The sequence below is a fragment of the Mesoplodon bidens genome, assembly GCF_964165515.1.
Source record: "Mesoplodon bidens genome assembly, chromosome: 11".
Lineage (NCBI taxonomy): Eukaryota > Metazoa > Chordata > Mammalia > Artiodactyla > Ziphiidae > Mesoplodon > Mesoplodon bidens.
The window spans coordinates 7751518-7771412 of NC_138167.1; the positions used below are offsets into that span (position 1 = coordinate 7751518).

General features: G+C 40.1%; 1 protein-coding gene across 5 annotated transcripts in view; it reads right to left on the reverse strand.

Moving 5' to 3' along the window:
• Positions 1–3038: 3038 nt before the first annotated feature.
• Positions 3039–19895, reverse strand: part of STYK1 (serine/threonine/tyrosine kinase 1) — a 48809-nt gene continuing 31952 nt past the window's right edge. For 4 of the 5 annotated variants that reach the window (XM_081250268.1, XM_081250265.1, XM_081250267.1 and 1 more), the window contains exons 3-10: positions 19713–19847; positions 16476–16742; positions 15573–15754; positions 13725–13808; positions 8832–9040; positions 7024–7064; positions 6265–6361; positions 3039–4073 (exon numbers count right to left, since the gene is read on the reverse strand). In XM_081250268.1, the coding sequence (XP_081106394.1) occupies positions 3869–4073; positions 6265–6361; positions 7024–7064; positions 8832–9040; positions 13725–13808; positions 15573–15754; positions 16476–16742; positions 19713–19847 (1220 nt within the window). In that variant the 3' untranslated portion in view covers positions 3039–3868. Of the gene's footprint in view, positions 5806–6264; positions 6362–7023; positions 7065–8831; positions 9041–13724; positions 13809–15572; positions 15755–16475; positions 16743–19712; positions 19848–19895 lie in introns of all 5 variants that reach the window. The other variant, XM_081250266.1, reaches the window with a different exon arrangement.

Consider the following 19895-nt stretch of genomic DNA (forward strand, 5'->3'; position numbering starts at 1 on the left):
CACCAAAACTTCCACAACATTGTTTCTCAAATATGTTCATATATGGTGAGCACTTGAAGCTACTGCTAGATTATTACGACATGATATATTCAATTCCATTATTCAAACTAATAAGTTATCGAGCATATGACAATATTATATGCTTCTAACACATAGCATAACCACTAATTCTTATTTCCAATATACGTAAAACCAGTCTGCTAAATTAAACATAATAGGTGATTCTCCCAGTCTTCTACTGTATTTGATACACATTTATTTGTTTAAATGAGTCATGGTAGAGCAAAAATTTAACAACAGTTGTTACAGCAAGGTTAAGATTTAGAAGATTCTATTCACTAACTTTTTCTTTAGCATGATGAAAAATATTATTATTCAATTTTAATAGAAAATACCTAAAACTAGTGTTGTGCATGAACATGATTTGAGAACTACTGGTTCAGACTATTCTAAGTTGAATTACATTGTCAAGTTTCAATGAGACATGGTTTCCAGGTGGGCATTTGCTCAGTTCCTAGCTATTTTGCAATTTTTTTAAACCATAAAGCATAAATTGGAAAAGCAAGACTGGGAGAGGAGGGAATCAAAACAATAAAACAAACCCTAACCCAGATTCAACTTGATTAAATGGTAAATATTTTCATTCTTTTTTCCATTCATTAGCTTGGGAATACCTGGTATGGCTGATAAGTCAAAGATGCCAGAAATATAATTCTCCCTTGGAAAAAGCCTGGCCAAGTGAGGGAAAGACCCAGTTTCCTCTGAATAAACAATTACTGTATCCAATGTTCCAGACCTATATCCAGAAAAACAAAGTTTAAAATGGCAATTGTCTGCTTCTTTGCCTCCTACCAAAACAAAGATTAACATACAATGTGAGACAATTAGCAAAATATTTTTAAAATAAGATTTATTTCAAGCAACTATATTCCAATAAAATTAAAAAATAATCTTTACCAATTTTAATTTATATTGCATTTATTTTATACTGTGTATATTTTACATCTATATATAAATTATATAATTTTATTAGGGTTGAGTGCTCAAAATATTTTTCCTAATAAAGATATGTAATAAAAAAATGAGGGGGGCTTCCCTGGTGGCGCAGTGGTTGGGAGTCCGCCTGCCGATGTAGGGGACACGGGTTCGTGCCCCGGTCCGGGAAGATCCCACGTGCCGCGGAGCGGCTGGGCCCGTGAGCCATGGCCGCTGAGCCTGCGTGTCCGGAGCCTGTGCTCCGCAACGGGAGAGGCCACAACAGTGAGAGGCCCGTGTACGGCAGAAAAAAAAAAAAAAATGAGGGGCACCAATTTACTACCAAATAAGTAACTTGAGGGCTTGAGTCATTCAGGATTTGTCTTTATTTCTTCCATAGAAGCTAACTTTGAGCTTTGTATGTGGTATACAATGAATAACTATTTGTAGAATTAATATTTTTCCTCTTACGTATTTTAAAAGCTACTCTTTTCCATTGAGTCTATTTTTGTACATGGTGGGGATTTTGAGAAGTATTCCCTCTTGGATCATCTGATCTATTCCCAGACTGTTGGTAGAGTTGATTTTTATTATTACTAATTTACCCCTGATGGATGAGTGTCGAGTGCTACTTTGAATATCATTGGTAAAGGTGAATTCATTATTTCCCTTGCAAAAAAAATAAATACAGCGTGAAAGAGCAATGCTCCATTTCATCATGCACCACTCTCCTCCCGCTTCACTATACCTCCCTCCACTAGCCTCCTTGAAGTTCCTCAAACTGAATTTTTTCTTGCCTCAGAGTTTTCACATACATAATCCTTCAACTGGAAGTCTCTTCTCACTGTCAGGCTTACTCACCCATCCCTAAGGTCTCAGTCTAAATGCCATCTTTTCAGGGAGGTCCCCATTTTATACTCCCTCTACTACCCTATACTTTTTCTTCACAGCACGTATCACAATTGTAATTAACAAAGACCCACATAAATGTGTATATAGTGTCTCTTGCTTTCTAGACTGTAAGCCAAAGCTCTCCGTTTCTTTTTATCCAACACCTAGCACAGTGTCTGGCACAGTTGGCCTTAACACTCTATTCTTTGAAAATAGTTGAATAAATAAATAAATATTTTGTAAATTTGACTTAAATGAACAGCTGAGAACAATGAGATTCCATAGGACTTCATCATTTTGTGCTGAGCCATTCTTCCTCCCTTCTCTCTATTGCTGCCTTCCACGCATTTAAATTCTGTCTAGTCATTGTGGTATTCCTAGAGGTGCAAGAATCATTATTCAGTTGGGCGACTCATCATGACTCCATCAGGATTCTAACTTCTGCAAGTTTTTCAACTGCCAGTCATTTTCCTATAGCAGCCTTGGATGTCCCTTCTAGAGTATCCAAGGTATTGTTTAAAATCACAGACCACATGTTCAACTGAACTGTCATTATCATGATATTTCCAGTATTTTGAACTAGTAGGAGGTGACTGTCATCATCCAGGCGCTCACACAAAAATTATGACTTCCTCTTTTTAGTCAAGTGGTATTTGTACCATACCATCATCTTTAAGCATGTCCTCCCTTGCAGTGTGACTGACAGACCGAGGTCCTCTTCTTGGCCACCGTAGGTGTTAAGTGAAAAAGATATGAAAGATTCTAGGCTAGTAAGGATGAGAGTAAGGAAATTAACATTTATTGAGCACATAGTATGTGCCAGATACGGTACAAATATATACTCTCATTCAATCCTCATGACAACCCTGTGAGGTAGGCAGTATCCCCTTTTCACGCATGAGGAATCCCTTTTCTGACAACGTAGATTGCCTCTTGAATTTTGCTGTTGACATTCGCTTTCATTTATCTACTGTTATCCTCCCTATTGGAGAGATTTTGGCAACTGTATAACCTGAAAAGCCTACTTTCACTCAATAAATATGAATTTAATGAAGTAAGTTTCACAGTAGATCATTGGATGATTGAAAATGGGAACCTATCCTCCTTCCATCTCAGGTTACATCCTTTTCTAGCCCTTGTTAAAGATGTCCTTGCCTACTAAGCACTCTTGCTTGATTTCCATATTTCCCATTTATTAAATACACAGTGTATTCATCATCGACCCAATTGACCCTCTGGGCTCAGTCTCCCTAGTCGCATAGGGGCCAGGAAGCCAGACTGTTGAAAAGTACATGTTGAATGTTCTTAATCATGAAATGACCCCTCCAGCTTCTAGTTCAAATAGTACCAACATGGTTCACCTACCTCAGACTTAGATCAAAGGGGACCATATTTCTCCTATATACACCTTAGGGGGAGCTCAGAAGGCTTCCTTAATGGTTCTCCTTCAGCCCTGCATGAACGGACCAGGAATGAAGTCCTGTATGTCCTTCCTCCCCCTTCTCTCTGAAGGATGACCTTGGTCCTCATCTGTACTCCTGAGCAAGTAGAATCTTCAATTTTCTTCTCATCAACTTCTTTATCAGCTTTCTCTTCCCTCATTTGATTCCAATTTTCTGGACCTTATAATAGTCTAGATAAAAGCATGTTTCAAAGGAAACCAGCCTGTGTTGGGAGGGACCAGCTTATCTGTGCCATGCTGCGACAAACACCGCAGACTTGTAAAACCTCCCTTGCATCTGACACGGTCCATCCCATCTACCCTGCATCTTCAGGACTGGGATAACAGAAATGAAACTGTACTTCTCAGTCTTGAGGGTATATGCTGTGTGCAGCCTCATCTAGCATCACTTCAGGTTTCTAGGGAAATGTGTAGGGGAAGATGCAGGATCCATGTCCCATTCCTCCCTTTATGTCCCACTAGAAAGTCTTTTCTCTGTTCTTGGAGGAATTGGTTCCAAGAGTATATGATCTCCCAAAAATGCGTGTTGCCCCAGGATCTTCAAAGGATGCTATAGCTATAGGAGAGACTCTCCACGCTGACGCCTGCCACAGCTGCGTACAATTCAGGCACCACCAATTCTGGTACTTGCAACACAGCCTTGTCATTTGCAGTTCGAGCAGCAGTTTCTAGGCGTGAGTGTAGCTCTCTAAGTGAGGGGCGGCTGTCCTCACTCCAACGCCAGCAGGACTTCATGAGACCGTACCTGAAAGGAAAACAAGAGAAACAAGAGAAACAAGAGAAACTGTCTCCTCTCCTAACAAACCTTAACAAAGGAAACCTATGAGTCTTTAACCTACTTCTCACTGCTGTGTCCCATATGCTTCCCAGAGAATACTGTTCCTTCTCATCTTCCTAATGCTAAGTCTCTTAATATCATCTTCTCGACAGGACCCTTTTTATCAAAGGAATGACTAAATATTTCCTAAACTACAATCAGTATGACAGAACAGTTTTTTTTCCCATTAGATTACCAAAAACTCTGAAGTGTTTTCATCTTACATGTTATTCATTTGCATCATTCCAAACCATTGCTATAACTTATCTACCAGTATGAGCTACATTACAGCAAGGAAAATAAGAAGGTATGGAATAATACGATTCATACTAATTTCAGATAATGTAATTAGATGGTTCCTTCCTTTAATCCAGGTCATTTCCCCCCTTTATTACTTAGCTTCTCCAGGAAATTGCCTTAATCGAGATAGAAGTACTTACCACCTTTAATCTGTCTTTGCTTCAATCCAGTGTCTAGAGAATTTACAACATGGCCTGTTTTCAAACACTCTTCATCAGGTCTCATTCCTGCCCAGGAACCTACAGTGATTTACCACTGCTCACCATATAAAGTCAACATCCCACCCCCCAGCTTCTTAGCACATAGTTCTTGCCTAACTGAAGCCCTCTCCTCCTGGCAAGTCAGTGTCTTGCTATACCCTAGATGTGGTTAGTAACACCCAACTCTGTCTTTGCTCATGCTCTGCCTAATTCCTTGAATATCCTCACCATGGTTATCCTTTCCTACAAGTTTAAGTCTCAATTCCTTTCCTTATAAACCTCAGCATGCACTGTGTTTCCCACACTCTCTAATGTTGTACAATGAGACTTTGTATAAGATGCTACTTCAATAATACTGCTAACGTTTTACCACGAACTTATTTATTACAAAAGGCATGGTAGGGAAACTTAACATGCATTATTTCATTGTAGCCTCAAAATAATTTTGAGGTAGGATTATCATTATACCTATTTTAAGATAAGTAAACAACGCACAGTAAAGTAGTAGGACTAGGACTGAACGTGTGTCTTTTTGACTCTATGAGATGAATCTGAGCTTTTAACCATTCTACTTATCGCCTCAAACTTGATGTTGATTTTCATGTTGTTTCTGATATCCTTCTTCAAGACCAGGTACTTTATCAGTTAAATGTCTCTCCCCAGTATCAAGGACAGCCTTTTATACACATAAAGCCTATCAGAAATATTTGTCAACAACTTCATTCTAGTATACCCAGCCAGTATCACTATACTGTGTGTATGTGTGTGTATATACACATAAAAATATATATCAACAGTTATGATATTTAACATTTTTAACATGCTTGATGCTGTAACTGTTTCATGTTGGGAAACCCAGGTGCTGGAAATTTACCCTTTCAGTGCTGAAAAATTTACAAAATAGCAACAACTTTAATAGAAATGTATACTAATATATTAACTCCTGTCTTCTTAAAAATAATTTACCTTTCCTTATGTTCTATAACAACCTTTTTTGTACTTTATTGGTTATAAAATTCTGAGTGTAATTTTTAATTTTTCCATTTTCTGCCTCTACGTTAGTTCACCAACTGTCCCTTTCTGCTGACAATTTGATATCCTCCTTCTCCTGCCTCATTTCTTCTCACCCCCACTTTGGTTGGCTTCCAACATGCGTAGAACTGGGAAAACAGATAATCAATACGTTTTTAAGTTAAATATTAAATAGGAACCAGTGAGTAACTGTAGTGCAATGGATTTTATGACAACTATGTTAGAACTGAAGCTAGTAGTCTCTAACTGAGACTGACATTTAAATAGATAAAACACTACTGTATTTGCATTGGATTTGGTCTATTTTAAAAGCTTCCAGAAGAACTAAGCTTTAACAACATTAGCGAACTTAAATTTCTAATATAGTACTCAGTGGTTGCCTCAATATTTTGTGTGTGTGTATGTATACACACATACATATGATATACATATACATGTACATCGTATATGTGAGCAGATGTGTTTTACTGCAGAGGTTTGGTTTAGTGTTGTACATTAGCACATAAAGGACAGCTGAGGGTCATCTGAGCCACTCTGAAAGGGGCATGACTGATGAAGAGCAAAAAAAGATTTTAAAAACCATTTACATGGTGTGTGTGCAGCTACTGGGTCTCTTCATGATTTTCCTTCTTTGGAGATGCTGTAGGATGCTGGTAGGGGGGATTTCAGGATATGGAGGTGCCCCTGTTGGTATGGAAAGAATGAGAGTAGTAAGAGAACTTAAGGGTCCTCAGAATATAAAGTATAACTAACACTACTCTCCATCCACCTGGGCTAATTACCTGCAAAAGCATAGCAATAGGAAAAATAATAGATATAATATAATTGCTCCCTGGTGATCAAGTAAGGATATAGCTTAGAGAATTTTGGAAAAAAAGAGATGGGGGTGGGTACTGATAACTTAGCAGAACGTTGAGTCTTTAGGAAAGTTACAAAATAAAGCAAAGTGAGAGATAAGATCTGCCCTCTACTTCCCAAACATGAGAAGGTGCTCTAGTTTCTCCATCAAGTGGATTAATAAATCTAAAGACAATATTTTTATGTTTATGCAAGATCATCCTTGGAATCATCCTTGGATTTTAAAACATCCCATGGAATTGGTAAAGTCTTGAGGGAAAGAAAGAGAAAGAAAGCAAAAGAAAGTTAAAAACAGAAGAGGGAAGGAGAGAGAGAGGGAGGGAATCAAGACATTACAAGACTATCTCAAAAATCAGGGTTCTATGTCAACTCAGTTCAACCTTCAGAGATTGTACCGAAACCCCTTCTCATAGCAAGTGTCCACCACCCAAATAAACACCCTTATATATTTTTGTAGAGGTGCACACTGCTTTGGGGATCCTCCTTACCTAGAGTCACCATCTCGTAGAGCAGTATCCCAAAAGACCAGCTGTAAAAGAAACAAGGCCATGGATTTAATTTCTATTTCTGCCTTTCGTAAAGACCGCTCACTTAAGTACCAGAGGCCTTCAGTAAGAACCCCATTACAAAGGCAGTGAAAGGGAATCAAGGGTGACTGATACAGTAAGCAATGAGGTAGTGCCATTAGAAAGCACTTCTGTCCAATTCCCTTAGAATCTAATCTACTTGAGTACTGAATTTAGGTCTCCTTGTTTCTATATTACACATTAATAGATATTTACCATTATTTGCTAAATTGTGAGTGTTTGTGCAAACATGCAAACATATTCACCCAAACATACAGAAATTCCCCTCTGCGTCTTTTTCATCCTTCCCATTTCTCCCTGCTGAAATTCTAGCCTTTATTCTTAGCTCAAGGCCAAGCAAGTTTTATCATTTATCTACTATTTCCTCAGTAGATCTAATTGCCCAAACCTAGGAAAAATATGAACAAGTTTTATACATAACTGGAGTAGGCATTTGCCTAAACAATATGATTCAAGAGATGTATATTTCACTATTCTATAATATCATCATTAAATGAGCAATATTTCCCAGTTAAGCTTATTATTCCCAGACCTCTATTCAAAAGGAGATGTCAGCGAAACAGCAATGAAATAAAAAAGTAGTCTTCTGGGGACTTCCCTGGAGGCCCAGTGGTTAAGACTCTGCACTTCCACTGCAGGGGGGCATGGGTTCGATCCCTGGTCGGGGAACTAAGCTCCCACATGCCGTGCAGCACAGCCAAAAAATAAATAAATAAAATAAAAAAGCAGTCTCTTAATTGACTCACCACATCAACTGATGTTCTAAATTTCCCCCACAACTCATAACATTCATGGCTAGTAAGATGTTCTATATTGCGTTTATGTGCTCCTCCGAGCAGTTGAGTTGTATGGCTACCAAAGGTCAATCGCAGTTCTTTACAATCCTGTTTATGCCAATCCTACATGTAACTGTAATTATGTAATCAATTAAATATTATGTAAGCTGATTAAATATACATGCCAAAAGCATTAGCTCCCTGAAAACTAGATTGAATGCTTTGAAAATATTCTATAAAACCAAGCTGCTAAAAAGAAAGTGTTGTCAAATTGTGGTGAGACAACTGTAGAAAACTGGGGAAAAATTAACAATAAATGCCTGTAGTCAAATTGCGTCACAATTGTTTTCAAGTTTCTCACTCTATTTAGAGTCATCCCAAACTGAAACTCAAAAATAATTCATTATGGATGCTATTTATACAAGAAACACAACACGTAACTTCATTTAGCATAGCAGGTCTATCCCCTTGGCCCTCCTCCAAAAGATTGATAATTAAATATCTATTTATATGTTTTAAGCTAAAATAAATTGAGTATACACACACATATGTATTTATTTTAATAAGTCCTAGTTTAACTAAACTTTTGATTAAGCGGACCTACCTTTTTCAGATAAAACTAGATAAACAGATAAAACTCCATCAGATTAAGTCCTCAGATACTAGCATGAATAATCTATTCATTTTTTTTCTCTCCTAATTAAGGTTTCTAATCTCACACGGAGGGAATACTTCAAAAGGCACTAAAAAGGATTGCAGGCAGATGCCAAGTATGAGCTCTGCCACATAACACACATTTTTGCTTGAGAGTCTGACTTCTCAGTAGAGATTTCATGTGGAGACATAATTGACAATAGACCCAGTCATGTTCATGAGCTGGAGGACACCTGGGTCAAGAAAGGGAGAAATCCACAGGGCAGGAACAAACCATACATGTCTCCTTTGATGCCAGCTGGTCTCAGCAGAAGCCGTTCTGGGGCGAGCCACTTGAGAGGTACGATGCGAGTAGACGAGATGGCCCCTCGGGAGTGGACTTCATAAGCCAGGCCCAGTCCGCAGAGTTTAGCAGTGAGATCACACTGGATCAGGATATTCCTGGCTGCCACATCCCCATGGAACAGATGCTTATCCTGGAGAAATTCCTGTCAACGTGAGATCAAAGACGGATCAGCTTTCTGAGGTCATGGCTTAGCTCACAGATAAAGAGAAACAAATCCTTGAAAAGACAAGTATATTTTCTACTCTGAACAAGCCTCATTAATAATGACATATCGCTTCCAAGTATTTATTAATTTTTTAATTAATTTTTATTTATTTATTTTTGGCTGTGTTGGATCTCTGTTGCTACACGCGGACTTTCTCTAGTTGCTACACGCGGACTTTCTCTAGTTGCAGCGAGCAGGGGCTTATTGTTGTGGCTTCTCTTGTTGCAGAGCACGGGATCTAGGCATGCAGGCTTCAGTAGTTGTGGCACGTGGGCTCAGTAGTTGTGGCACGTGGGCTTAGTTCCTCCACAGCATGTGGGATCTTCCTGGACCAGGGATGGAACCTGTGTCACCTGCATTGGCAGACAGATTCCTAACCACTGCGCCACCAGGGAAGTCCGGCTTCCAAGTATTTATAATGAATCAGACATGTTTGCATTGTGTTTAAGATTAGCAAACTGATACCTATACTTCATTCCTTTTTTAAAAAAATTAAAAGACTTTATTTTTTTAAGAGTTGTCTTAGGTTGACAGCAAAATTGAGTGGAAAATCCAGAGCACTCTGACATCCCTTCCCTCCCACTTCATAGTTTCCTCTACTATTAACAACTAGCATCAGTGTGATACATTTGTTACAACTGATGAACTGATACTGATACACTATTTTCAACTGAAGTCCAGAGTTTACTTCAGGGTTCACTTTTCACATTGTACATTCTCTGGGGTTTGACAAATGATTTACACATTTTGGATACACTGATATACCCTTATATATATATATATATATATATATTTTTTTTTTTTTTTTTTTTTTTTTTTCTGTACGTGGGCCTCTTACTGTTGTGGCCTCTCCCGTCACGGAGCACAGGCTCTGGACATGCAGGCTCAGCAGCCATGGCTCACGGGCCCAGCCGCTCCGCGGCATGTGGGATCTTCCAGGACCGGGGCACGAACCCGTGTCCCCTGCATTGGCAGGCGGACTCTCAACCACTGCGCCACCAGGGAAGCCCTACCCTTATATTTTTGAAGACACATTTATTAGTAAATACACTAGCTTTGCTTTAAAACAAACAAATAAAGCTTAGCAAACTGAGCAGATAATCCAAATAACATTTGTACTGGGTTTGGAAATTATAATCTCCTACTCTGACCCTGACCCTGGCCTGTTTTCCTCTCAGATAGGACCCAGCTAGACAAGGGGAAGGAGAGTAGGTTTCAAGTTTCTAGCAGCAGTCTTCCAAACAGGGTAATATATACATAGCAAAATTTAGTGTCATAATAATAAATTTATATACAGTTTTACATCATCTCATTTTGTCCCTAAAATAACTAGATGAGGTGAGTTAGGGAAGTAACTTTCAGATAAATCTAAATGATTATATAAGGTCACACTGGTACTAAGTGGTAGTGACCAGAACCCAGTATTCTAATTCATAGGAAGTACTACAGATTCTACTAATACTTTTCAGGCCAGGCTGCAAATCAGAATTGCTCGAGAGATTTATAAATTCATAAGGTTTTCTCTCCGGATTTACTTAACCAAAATCTAGGAAGAGGGACCTGATAATCTATATTTTTAAGAAGTATCAAAATGATTATAGCACAGCCAAGAAGACATTTGAGAACCACTGCACCCGAATGACACCAATGTGTTGAAATCATTTCCCCCAACATCAAGGTGTTCAAGGCATACAGAGATGCTGAAAACCTATACATGACTGAAGCGCTAGAGACTGAGGTCTATGATTACTAAACAAGAATGGTGTGAAAAAATAAAAGGTGAAGGTGGTAATTTCCAGTCATTGATGGTGAAGCAAACAGTGACAAGCAGGGATTTTTTTGTTTTTTGGTTTTTTGGTTTTTTGTCTCAGGTGAGGTCTCAGAACAAAGATATTATACTCTGATGAGAAGAACTGAAGAATATACTGATCTTGAGGTTGTTAAAAGTTAGAAAAAATAGTATGATGTTGCCTTATAACTGGTAATCTTGGGCTCTGAGGAATGCTGCAGTGTGATCACTGCATCTCTATGGGGCACCCCTGCAATTATGGTTCAGAATACAAGGTAAGCTCTGTCCTGATACCCTAACTTTTTATTGAAGTATAGTTGATTTACAGTGTTGTGTTAGTTTCAGATGTACAGCAAAGTGATTCAGATATATATGTATATATATATTATATATTTATACATATATACATATATATATTCTTTTTCAGATTCTTTTCCATTATAGGTTATTACAAGATATTGAATATAGTTCCCTGTGGTATACAGTAGGTCCTTGTTGTTTATCTGTTTTATATATAGTAGTGTGTATCTGTTAATCCCAAACTCCTCACTTATCCCTCCTCTCCCCTTTCCCCTCTGGTAATCATAAGTTTGTTTTCAATGCTGTGAGTCTATTTCTGTTTTTTTAAATATTTCATTTGTCCTGATACCCCAACTTTTTTTTTTTTTTCCGGTACGCGGGCCTCTCACTGCCGTGGCCTCTCCCGTTGCGGAGCACAGGCTCCGGACGCGCAGGCTCAGCGGCCATGGCTCACGGGCCCAGCTGCTCCATGGCATGTGGGATCCTCCTGGACCGGGGCACGGACCCGTGTCCCCTGCATCGGCAGGCGGACTCTCAACCACTGCTCCACCAGTGGTTAGGGTATCAGGATACCCTAACTTTATCAAGGAAATATACCAACTAGGCCATCCAAACACCACAGTTAACATTTATTTGTATGATGTGCTCTCTCCCTCGCTCCATGAGAACTTCAACTAACTTTTTCTCACTTCATCACCTCTTTTTTCCTAAGCTTTCTCTGATTCCATTTATATCCCTTGTATATTTCATACCTCAAGGTGGCAAGATATATCAAATACTAAAATAGTAGCTTCACAGAGCCCCGATTTTCCGTAACTAATTTTAAACACAATTATCTAAATAATTTCATAGGAATAGTCACCTAAATTTCCTGAGTAATTCTGGTAAAGGTAACTTTTTTTTTCTTAAACCTTGAGTTCTTTCTCTTCCCTGTTTATTTAGGTTAGTTTAAAATAAAGAAATGCTCTCACCTTTGCCCCTTCTTATTCCTCCTCTTCCACTTGTTCCTTGTTCTTTTTAAAGTATCTGTAACTCCTATCACATTCAGTATCGAAGCAAATCTACAACCTAACATGTTCTGAACTAGTATTTCTTGTTTTACAGGTATAAATTATAAGCTTCCTTCTGGTTCTGTAGCCTTTCACCCATTCAGTTTCTATTCCCATTTCTTCTCCCAACTTGCTTCCCCTTTCCCCTTTTACATCTGTTAACATTAGTATATATCTGGAAGTATGTGGACATACAGCTCTTAGCCCTGGCTTTTTACACTTAAGACTGAGAAACCTTTTAAAACCCTTCCTGTTCCTTCTTTTTTTAAAAAAAAAAAAATTATTTATTTATTTATTTTTGCTTGCGTTGGGTCTTCATTGTTGCACCTGGGCTTTCTCTAGTTGCTGCAAGCAGGGGCTACTCTTCATTGTGATGCACAGGCCTCTCATCGCGGTGGCATCTCGTGTTGGGGAGCACAGGCTCGAGGCGCACGGGCTTCAGTAGTTGTGGCATGCAGGCTCAGTAGATGTGGCTCATGGGCTCTGGAGCACAGGCTCGGTAATTGTGGCACACGGGCTTAGTTGCTCCGTGGCATGTGGGATCTTCCCAGGGCTCGAACCTGTGTCCCCTGCATTGGCAAGTGGATTCTCAACCACTGCGCCACCAGGGAAACCCCCCTGTTCCTTCTAAAAACCCTAAATTGGGACTTCCCTGGTGGCACAGTGGTTGAGACTCTGTGCTCCCAATGCAGGGGGCCTGGGTTTGATCCCTAGTCCAGGAACTAGATCCCACATGCATGCCACAACTAAGAGCTCGCATGCCACAACTAAGGTGCTGGCGAGCTGCAACTAAGGAGCTCACCTGCTGCAATGAAGAAGCCCAGGGCTTCCCTGGTGGTGCAGTGGTTGAGAATCTGCCTGCTAATGCAGGGGACACAGGTTCGAGCCCTGGTCTGGGAGGATCCCACATGCCGCAGAGCAACTAGGCCCATGAGCCACAACTGCTGAGCCTGTGCGTCTGGAGCCTGTGCTCCGCAACAAGAGAGTCTGCGATAGTGAGAGGCCCATGCACCGCGATGAAGAGTGGCCCCCGCTTGCCACGACTAGAGAAAGTCCTCACACAGAAACGAAGACACAACACAGCAAAAATAAATAAATTAATTAATAAACTCCTGCCCCCAACATCTTCTTAAAAAAAAAAAAGAAGCCCACGTAATGCAACTAAGAAGCCAGTGAGCTACAACTAAGGAGCCCGCCTGCCACAACTAAGACCCGATGCAACCAAATAAATAAATATTTTAAAACACCACTTTAAACTGACTACTTTCTTCCTAGAATTACCAATCCTGAATTATATTATCTAAATAATTTCATGAAAGAATTGAAAACAATTTATTGGTGCTTGAGTTTCCATCCCCTGACTTCCATCTTCTTTCCTTTATAATATATACCCCATTTGAGAGCATAACTGAGAAACATGACATTAAATACCAAGCTAACAAGAAAAATCACTGCCATCTGTTGTCATTTCTCCAAGCCTTACCACAGCCAAAAGGACCTGCTTCCCTATGTGATATATTTGTTTTTCTGTGAGGTCATACGGAAGGCCATCCATGGTCATCACATCCTAAATAGATAGAGAAAAGAGCAGTATATCAAAATGACATGAACAGATCTGAAAGAAAAAATAGGGGCAGAGATATTCTTAAATGCAGTTATCAAAGCTAAGGAAAATACACAAAAATATAAGGACTCTAAGATTCAAGGACAGATGATATGAGAGATTCTCAGATATGCAGAGAAGTACCATGATTTATTGGACCAGGAAAACAGTAAAGAATGTAGATGCATAGCAGAATGAAGGAAGAACAGAATAGCAGGTAAGAAAGACAAGTATATATAAGACTATCCATTGGATAAAGCAGCAATTTTCCTAGGGCAGAATGTGTGTGTGTGTGTGTGTGTGTGTGAGAGAGAGAGAGAGAGAGAGAGAGAGAGAGAGAGATTAATTAAGCACATTAACTCAACACATCTTGACTGAATGCCTACTATGTGCCAGATTCATTTTAGGAACTCAGAATACAAAAGTGAGCAAAATAAATATGTCTACTGCCTTCCGGAGCTTATACTGTGGCAAACACATGTGAATCAAAATAAAATAATCATACATAAATACATGGTTACATATCTATAAGTGCCATGAAAGAAATGTAAAAGAGGTCATATGATTGTGAGGAAAGAGAGCTCATTCAGTTGGAGAAGCAAGGAAAGCTCTTGACAAGATCCGAAGAGTGAGTGGCCACTGACCCTACAAAGAAGGGAAAGGGAGAAGTCTGGTGTAATGAGAAAAGCATGTGAAAACAATCTGAAATAGAGAGGCACGCAGTCTGAAAAATAAAAAGAAACAAGTGAGGTTAGGGCACAGACCAAGTGACTGATGGATAACCTCTTAAAAAGTTTAAAATCTCATGATGTGCACATTGTCCTATTTGCATCACTGGATGGAAGAAGTCAACAAGGTCTCTTTTTCATACACATTTAGTAATACAATGATCAGCCTACCTAGCAGGCTTGATTAATATTGAACTTTGTTCATCAGCAAGTGACGAGCTAACTAGGAAAACATGGAGCACTTCAAAAAGAGGAGTAGATAGAGAAGTGGTGAAATTGTAAGGAATAGGACTTGCACTTTAGCCTGGAAATTTCTGAACATTTAAAATTTTTTTAATACGAATTGGAGATATACAAACTTTCAGGCTGAATTTCTCCTTAACTCAGCCTCAGCACACTAGGGTGATGATACAGAATGGAAAATATACTTGACACTAACAACAAAATTATTACTAACAGTAGTTAGGTTGTTATGCAATTATCATTAAAACAGCTACCATTTTGAGTGCTTAATATGTTCCAATCACTGTTTTTACAGACATAATTTCCTTGAATTTTAATAAGTATTTATTATTACTCCCACTTTACAGATTCCGAAAACTCAGACTCAGAGAGGTGATTTGCCCAAAGTCACATAGCTTGTAGGAGATGGAGCCCAAAGTCCACTCTCTAAATCTGCACTGACCAATATGGTAGCCATTACCCACATATGCCTACTTGAACGTATATTATTTAAAATTAAATAAATTTGAAAATTCAGTTTCTTAATCATATCAGCCTCATTTCAAGGGTTCTGTAGCCACATGTGATTAGTGGCTACCATATTGGACAGAGCAGATATTCCATCATCACTAAAAATTCTATTGGTTGGTGATAATCACTCTCTGTTACGCTATTATAATGTCTCTCTAATTTGTCATTTATCAGGCTAATTGACAAGTGAACAGCTAATAAGCCAGGTCAAGCTTTTCCTTCCCAACACCTCTACCCTACCACTTACCCGGCGACAGGTCCAGAGAAAGCTGAGCAGGTCCCCCTGGGCCACATCCTCCAACACCATATAGAGCGGCAGCCCTTCTGTGCAGCAGCCTTCCAGCTGTACCAGGTTCTTGTGCTTCCCCAGGTACTGATAGAACTGGATTTGCCCTAAGAACTCCTGCACCTCTTGGAGCCCAGCTGGTTCTGTGGAGGACAGAAGAACCATGGGGAGTGAGCAGTCAGAGTATCACCAATAAAATGGGGGTTCAAGTCAGGAAGCAACCTCAGATGATAAATTTCAAGGCTCCAAAGGGGAGTGAGTGCAGACAAAAAGTAAAAAGACAGAGAATCAATTAGAAGATGATCTTCAATGTCACTGATCTTTTGTCAAAGGTAACATAGAACCGTAGGTCTTTAGAACTGGATGGGCTTTCCTCTGCCTAATAGACAAGTGTTCTGTTCACATTAAAATATTATCACACATTAAAATATTACCACTTCTAGACCTTTGGATTAATATTCTTGCTAATCCTATCCTTGTTCTGTTTTATGTATCCATCATTACTGGTCCATATCATGAGTATCAGCAAAAAGAAGAAAAATGCAGTAACTGGAAAAGATATCAAAACAGTGAAGAAACAACCACAAAATCCTCATCCAAGTAATATCTAATATGGAAAAATCAGTTTTAACAGCCTTGATAGGCAAAGACCCAAAGCTAGGGAGCTAGGGAAAGACCCAAAGAAGAACCTTTCTGTTGTGAGTTTTTACTTTCTATTCCCTTCTTATTCTGTGCCCAATTGTGACCACAACTATCTGTTGATTAACATCTTAATGTCTGCAAAGCCTGTTAGCATTCACTGTTGAGGGCTCACAGTAAAAAATAGTTAAAAGAGGAAAGGAAGTCCAACACTTCTCCTTTTACCTTTTAAAGCCTTGAGGACAACACTCTTGGGCTCACCAGGGTCCCCAGTATATATCTTGGTTCGGTAGATGGTCCCAAAACTACCATTGTGGATTTGCTCCAGAACTTCAGAGAGGTGCTCCCGGGGCAACTGCAGCTTAGCCAGGGCATGTGTGGAAGTTCGTAGAAGGCTTTCCACCGATGTCTCCTTAAGTGGTACAAACACACTTCCTTCAGGTCTTGCTGATTCCCAGCTTAGGCCCCTAGATGGAGGCACGTGGGCAACACCTAAAACAAAGAGGTGGCACCAACAAGCTTTTTCCTAGCCTAGGGACTCCAAGAAAGCAGAACCTGGAACAAACCAGCAAGGAGTCCCTTCAGCAATTTTCTCTCTGGCCAATGTGAGGATACCTTCTGATGCTTCTCTATGAACCAGCATCAATACAAACCTTGTAGAATTTATGTAATAATCCCATTACTTCTAAGACAACTGAAGATGGACCTCTGAAAATGGGTAATGACATTTCATCTCAGTCTTCCTCAGGATTACAGTTCAGTATGAGTATAGTATGAAGACAATTAAGGAAGTTACTGAATAGGTATTCAAACAACAGACACCTAAATGTGGTGGTAACTGCCAGTGGAGACTATCATTAAAGTCAATCAAATGGCTTCCCAAGGTGGAGGGTAGGTATGGATAACTACTCAGCTTTAAGTTAAAGTTATTCCTCCCTCAAGTGGTCCCCACAATTAAATTATTCCATATTTCCAAGAGTCTCAATCAAAAAATTCTTTTGGTACTTTCCCCCTTTCTAAACCAGCGTTTCTCCATTAGAGAAGAGAGATTCATTCTTTTTATTAAATCTTTATTCATTCATTAATTCATCCATTTATTCAACAAATATCACCTCCTCCGTGCCAGGCACTGTTCTAGGGGATAGGAATAGTCAAAGTCCAGATTCTCATGAAGATTACCATCTAGTGGTAGGAGAGAGGAAGCAGATAATAATATACTAGGTAAGGAGTGTTATGGAGGAAAAGAGGGGAATAAGAAGCATCAGTTATGCAATTTTATGTTTGAAGGTCAGGAAAGGTCTTTCTGAGAAGATGACTTTTGAGAAATAGAAGCAATTTGAGAGCAAACCATACTGGTATCAGGAAGAAGTGCAGAGGTTGAGGAAGGAGCATTCTTGACATATTTGAGGAAGAGTAATGAAATCAGTGCCCCTGGAACCAAGGGGACAACTGGAGGGTTACAGGAGATGAGGCCAGAGAGGGCCCAGATCATGTAAGGCCATTAAAAGAAATTTGTCTTGTACTTCTCTGGTGGTGGAGTGGTTAAGAATCCGCCTGCCCATGCAGGGCACACAGGTTCGAGCCCTGGTCCAAGAAGATCCCACATGCCGCGGAGCAACTAACCCCGTGCGCCACAACTACTGAGCCTGCGCTCTAGAGCCCACGAGCCACAACTACTGAAGCCCGCGTACCTAGAGCCCGTGCTCTGCAACAAGAGAAGCCACTGCAGTGAGAAGCCTGCACACCACAACGAAGAGTAGCCCCAGCTCACCGCAACTAGAGACAGCCCGCGTGCAGCAACAAAGACCCAACACAGCCCCAAAAATTAATTAATTAATTAATTTTTTTAAAAAAGAATTTTGTCTTTTTTCATTCTAAGTTGAGAAGCAACTGGGGGTTTCGTGCAGAGAATTGACAGGACTGACTTATGCCTTAAAAGAATCATTCTGCTGCTCTGGGACAATAGAGCATAAAAGGATACAGGCAGAAGCTGGGAAACCATTTAAGAGTGTATTACAATTATCTATGGGAGGTGAGGGTGGCTTGAGTCTATTTTGAAGACATAGTTAACAGGATTTGCTAATGGATTAGAGATGGAGTGTGACAGAAAGAGGGGTCAAGGACATCTTCAAGATTTTAGACTGAACATATAGGGAGCTGGGCTTGCCATTTACTAAGATAGGGAAGGCTGTTGGGAGAGGAAATTGTGAGGGAATTTCAGGACCTTCGTTTTACACACATTACGTATTAGGTGTGTACTAGGTCCAAACTGCAAAGTAGGTGGTTTAGTATAAAAATCTGAGTTCAAGGGGACTATAGTCAGAATCGAGAAAGTAATTGAATCCATAAGACTGAAAATGAGATCATTTACGAAGTGACTGTAGATTTAAAAGGAAAGAAAAAAGTGTTTCAAGAAGGAGGAAGGGCAAAATAGTGTCAAATGCTTTTGACAGGTCAAGTAGGATGAAGACCCAACAGAGCTGACACTGGTGATCTTGGAAAGAGTTCTTCTGGTGGATTGGGGGGGTGGAAAACCTTGTTTTAGTATGTTCAGAAGAGAATGTGACAAGTAGAAGTAGTGAGAGTGAGTTTAGAGAAGTTCTTTGAGACGTGTTTTTTGGGGGTTTTGTTTGTTTGTTTTTCTGTACGCGGGCCTCTCACTGTTGTGGCCTCTCCCGTTGCAGAGCACAGGCTCCGGACGCGCAGGCTCAGCAGCCATGGCTCACGGGCCCAGCCGCTCCGCGGCATGTGGGATCTTCCCGGACCGAGGCATGAACCCGTGTCCCCCGCATCGGCAGGCGGACTCTCAACCACTGCGCCACCAGGGAAGCCCTTGAGAAGTTTTTTGTAAGAGTGAGTTATAAGAGAATTGGGATACAATTTAGAGAAGGATTAGGGATCAGCCACTGTAGAGCTTCATTTACTGTCAGGATCTTTTTTTCCTTCTTTTTTCTCTGAGTTTCCTGTATGAGCTGATTCTCTTCCATTATATGCTCAGTGGTACTCCAGAATAGCACATTATCACCTCCTACCTAATGCTTCAAAGACTATTATGAAGGCTACCTCTTCACATTGTAAATTCCAGAAGCACAGGGTAGGGCTGTAATGCATTTTAGAGTAAAATGTCATCCTTCAAAGCTGGTTACAAAGCCTTGGGCTTTATCCAAGCCTTGCTCCCCAGTCCTTAGACACTCACATGGCCAAAGATTTGATAGTGCAATAGGACGAAGAAGACAGAAACAGGTTACAGGAGGCCTCTCTTGCCTACTCTTCTTTCAGCTAACAAGCATATATTACATGTCCTTGAGAAGAGCTCACCCCCCTCTCAACTACACAGGAGGGGACCCATACCCACTATCTCATTGCAGGGTCCTCTAGACTTGGGCTCATTGAGGCTTGTGCCTTATTTTCTATAATCTCCATCTTCCCCAAGCCACTGCCCAGCCCCGGTTTGAACTTTACCTCGTAGTCCAGGAGGCTGCTGTTGCTCTCTTTGTTCTCTGATGAAAAGCCACAGGATGACCCCAAGGAGAATGAGGAAGATCCCAACCAGAAGGGTTGGGATGATGATGATTTCATACTGCTGCTCCCGGACAACTAGGTCGGAAATCAAGCAAGTAGAGAAGAGATTGAAGAAGCAGCCTA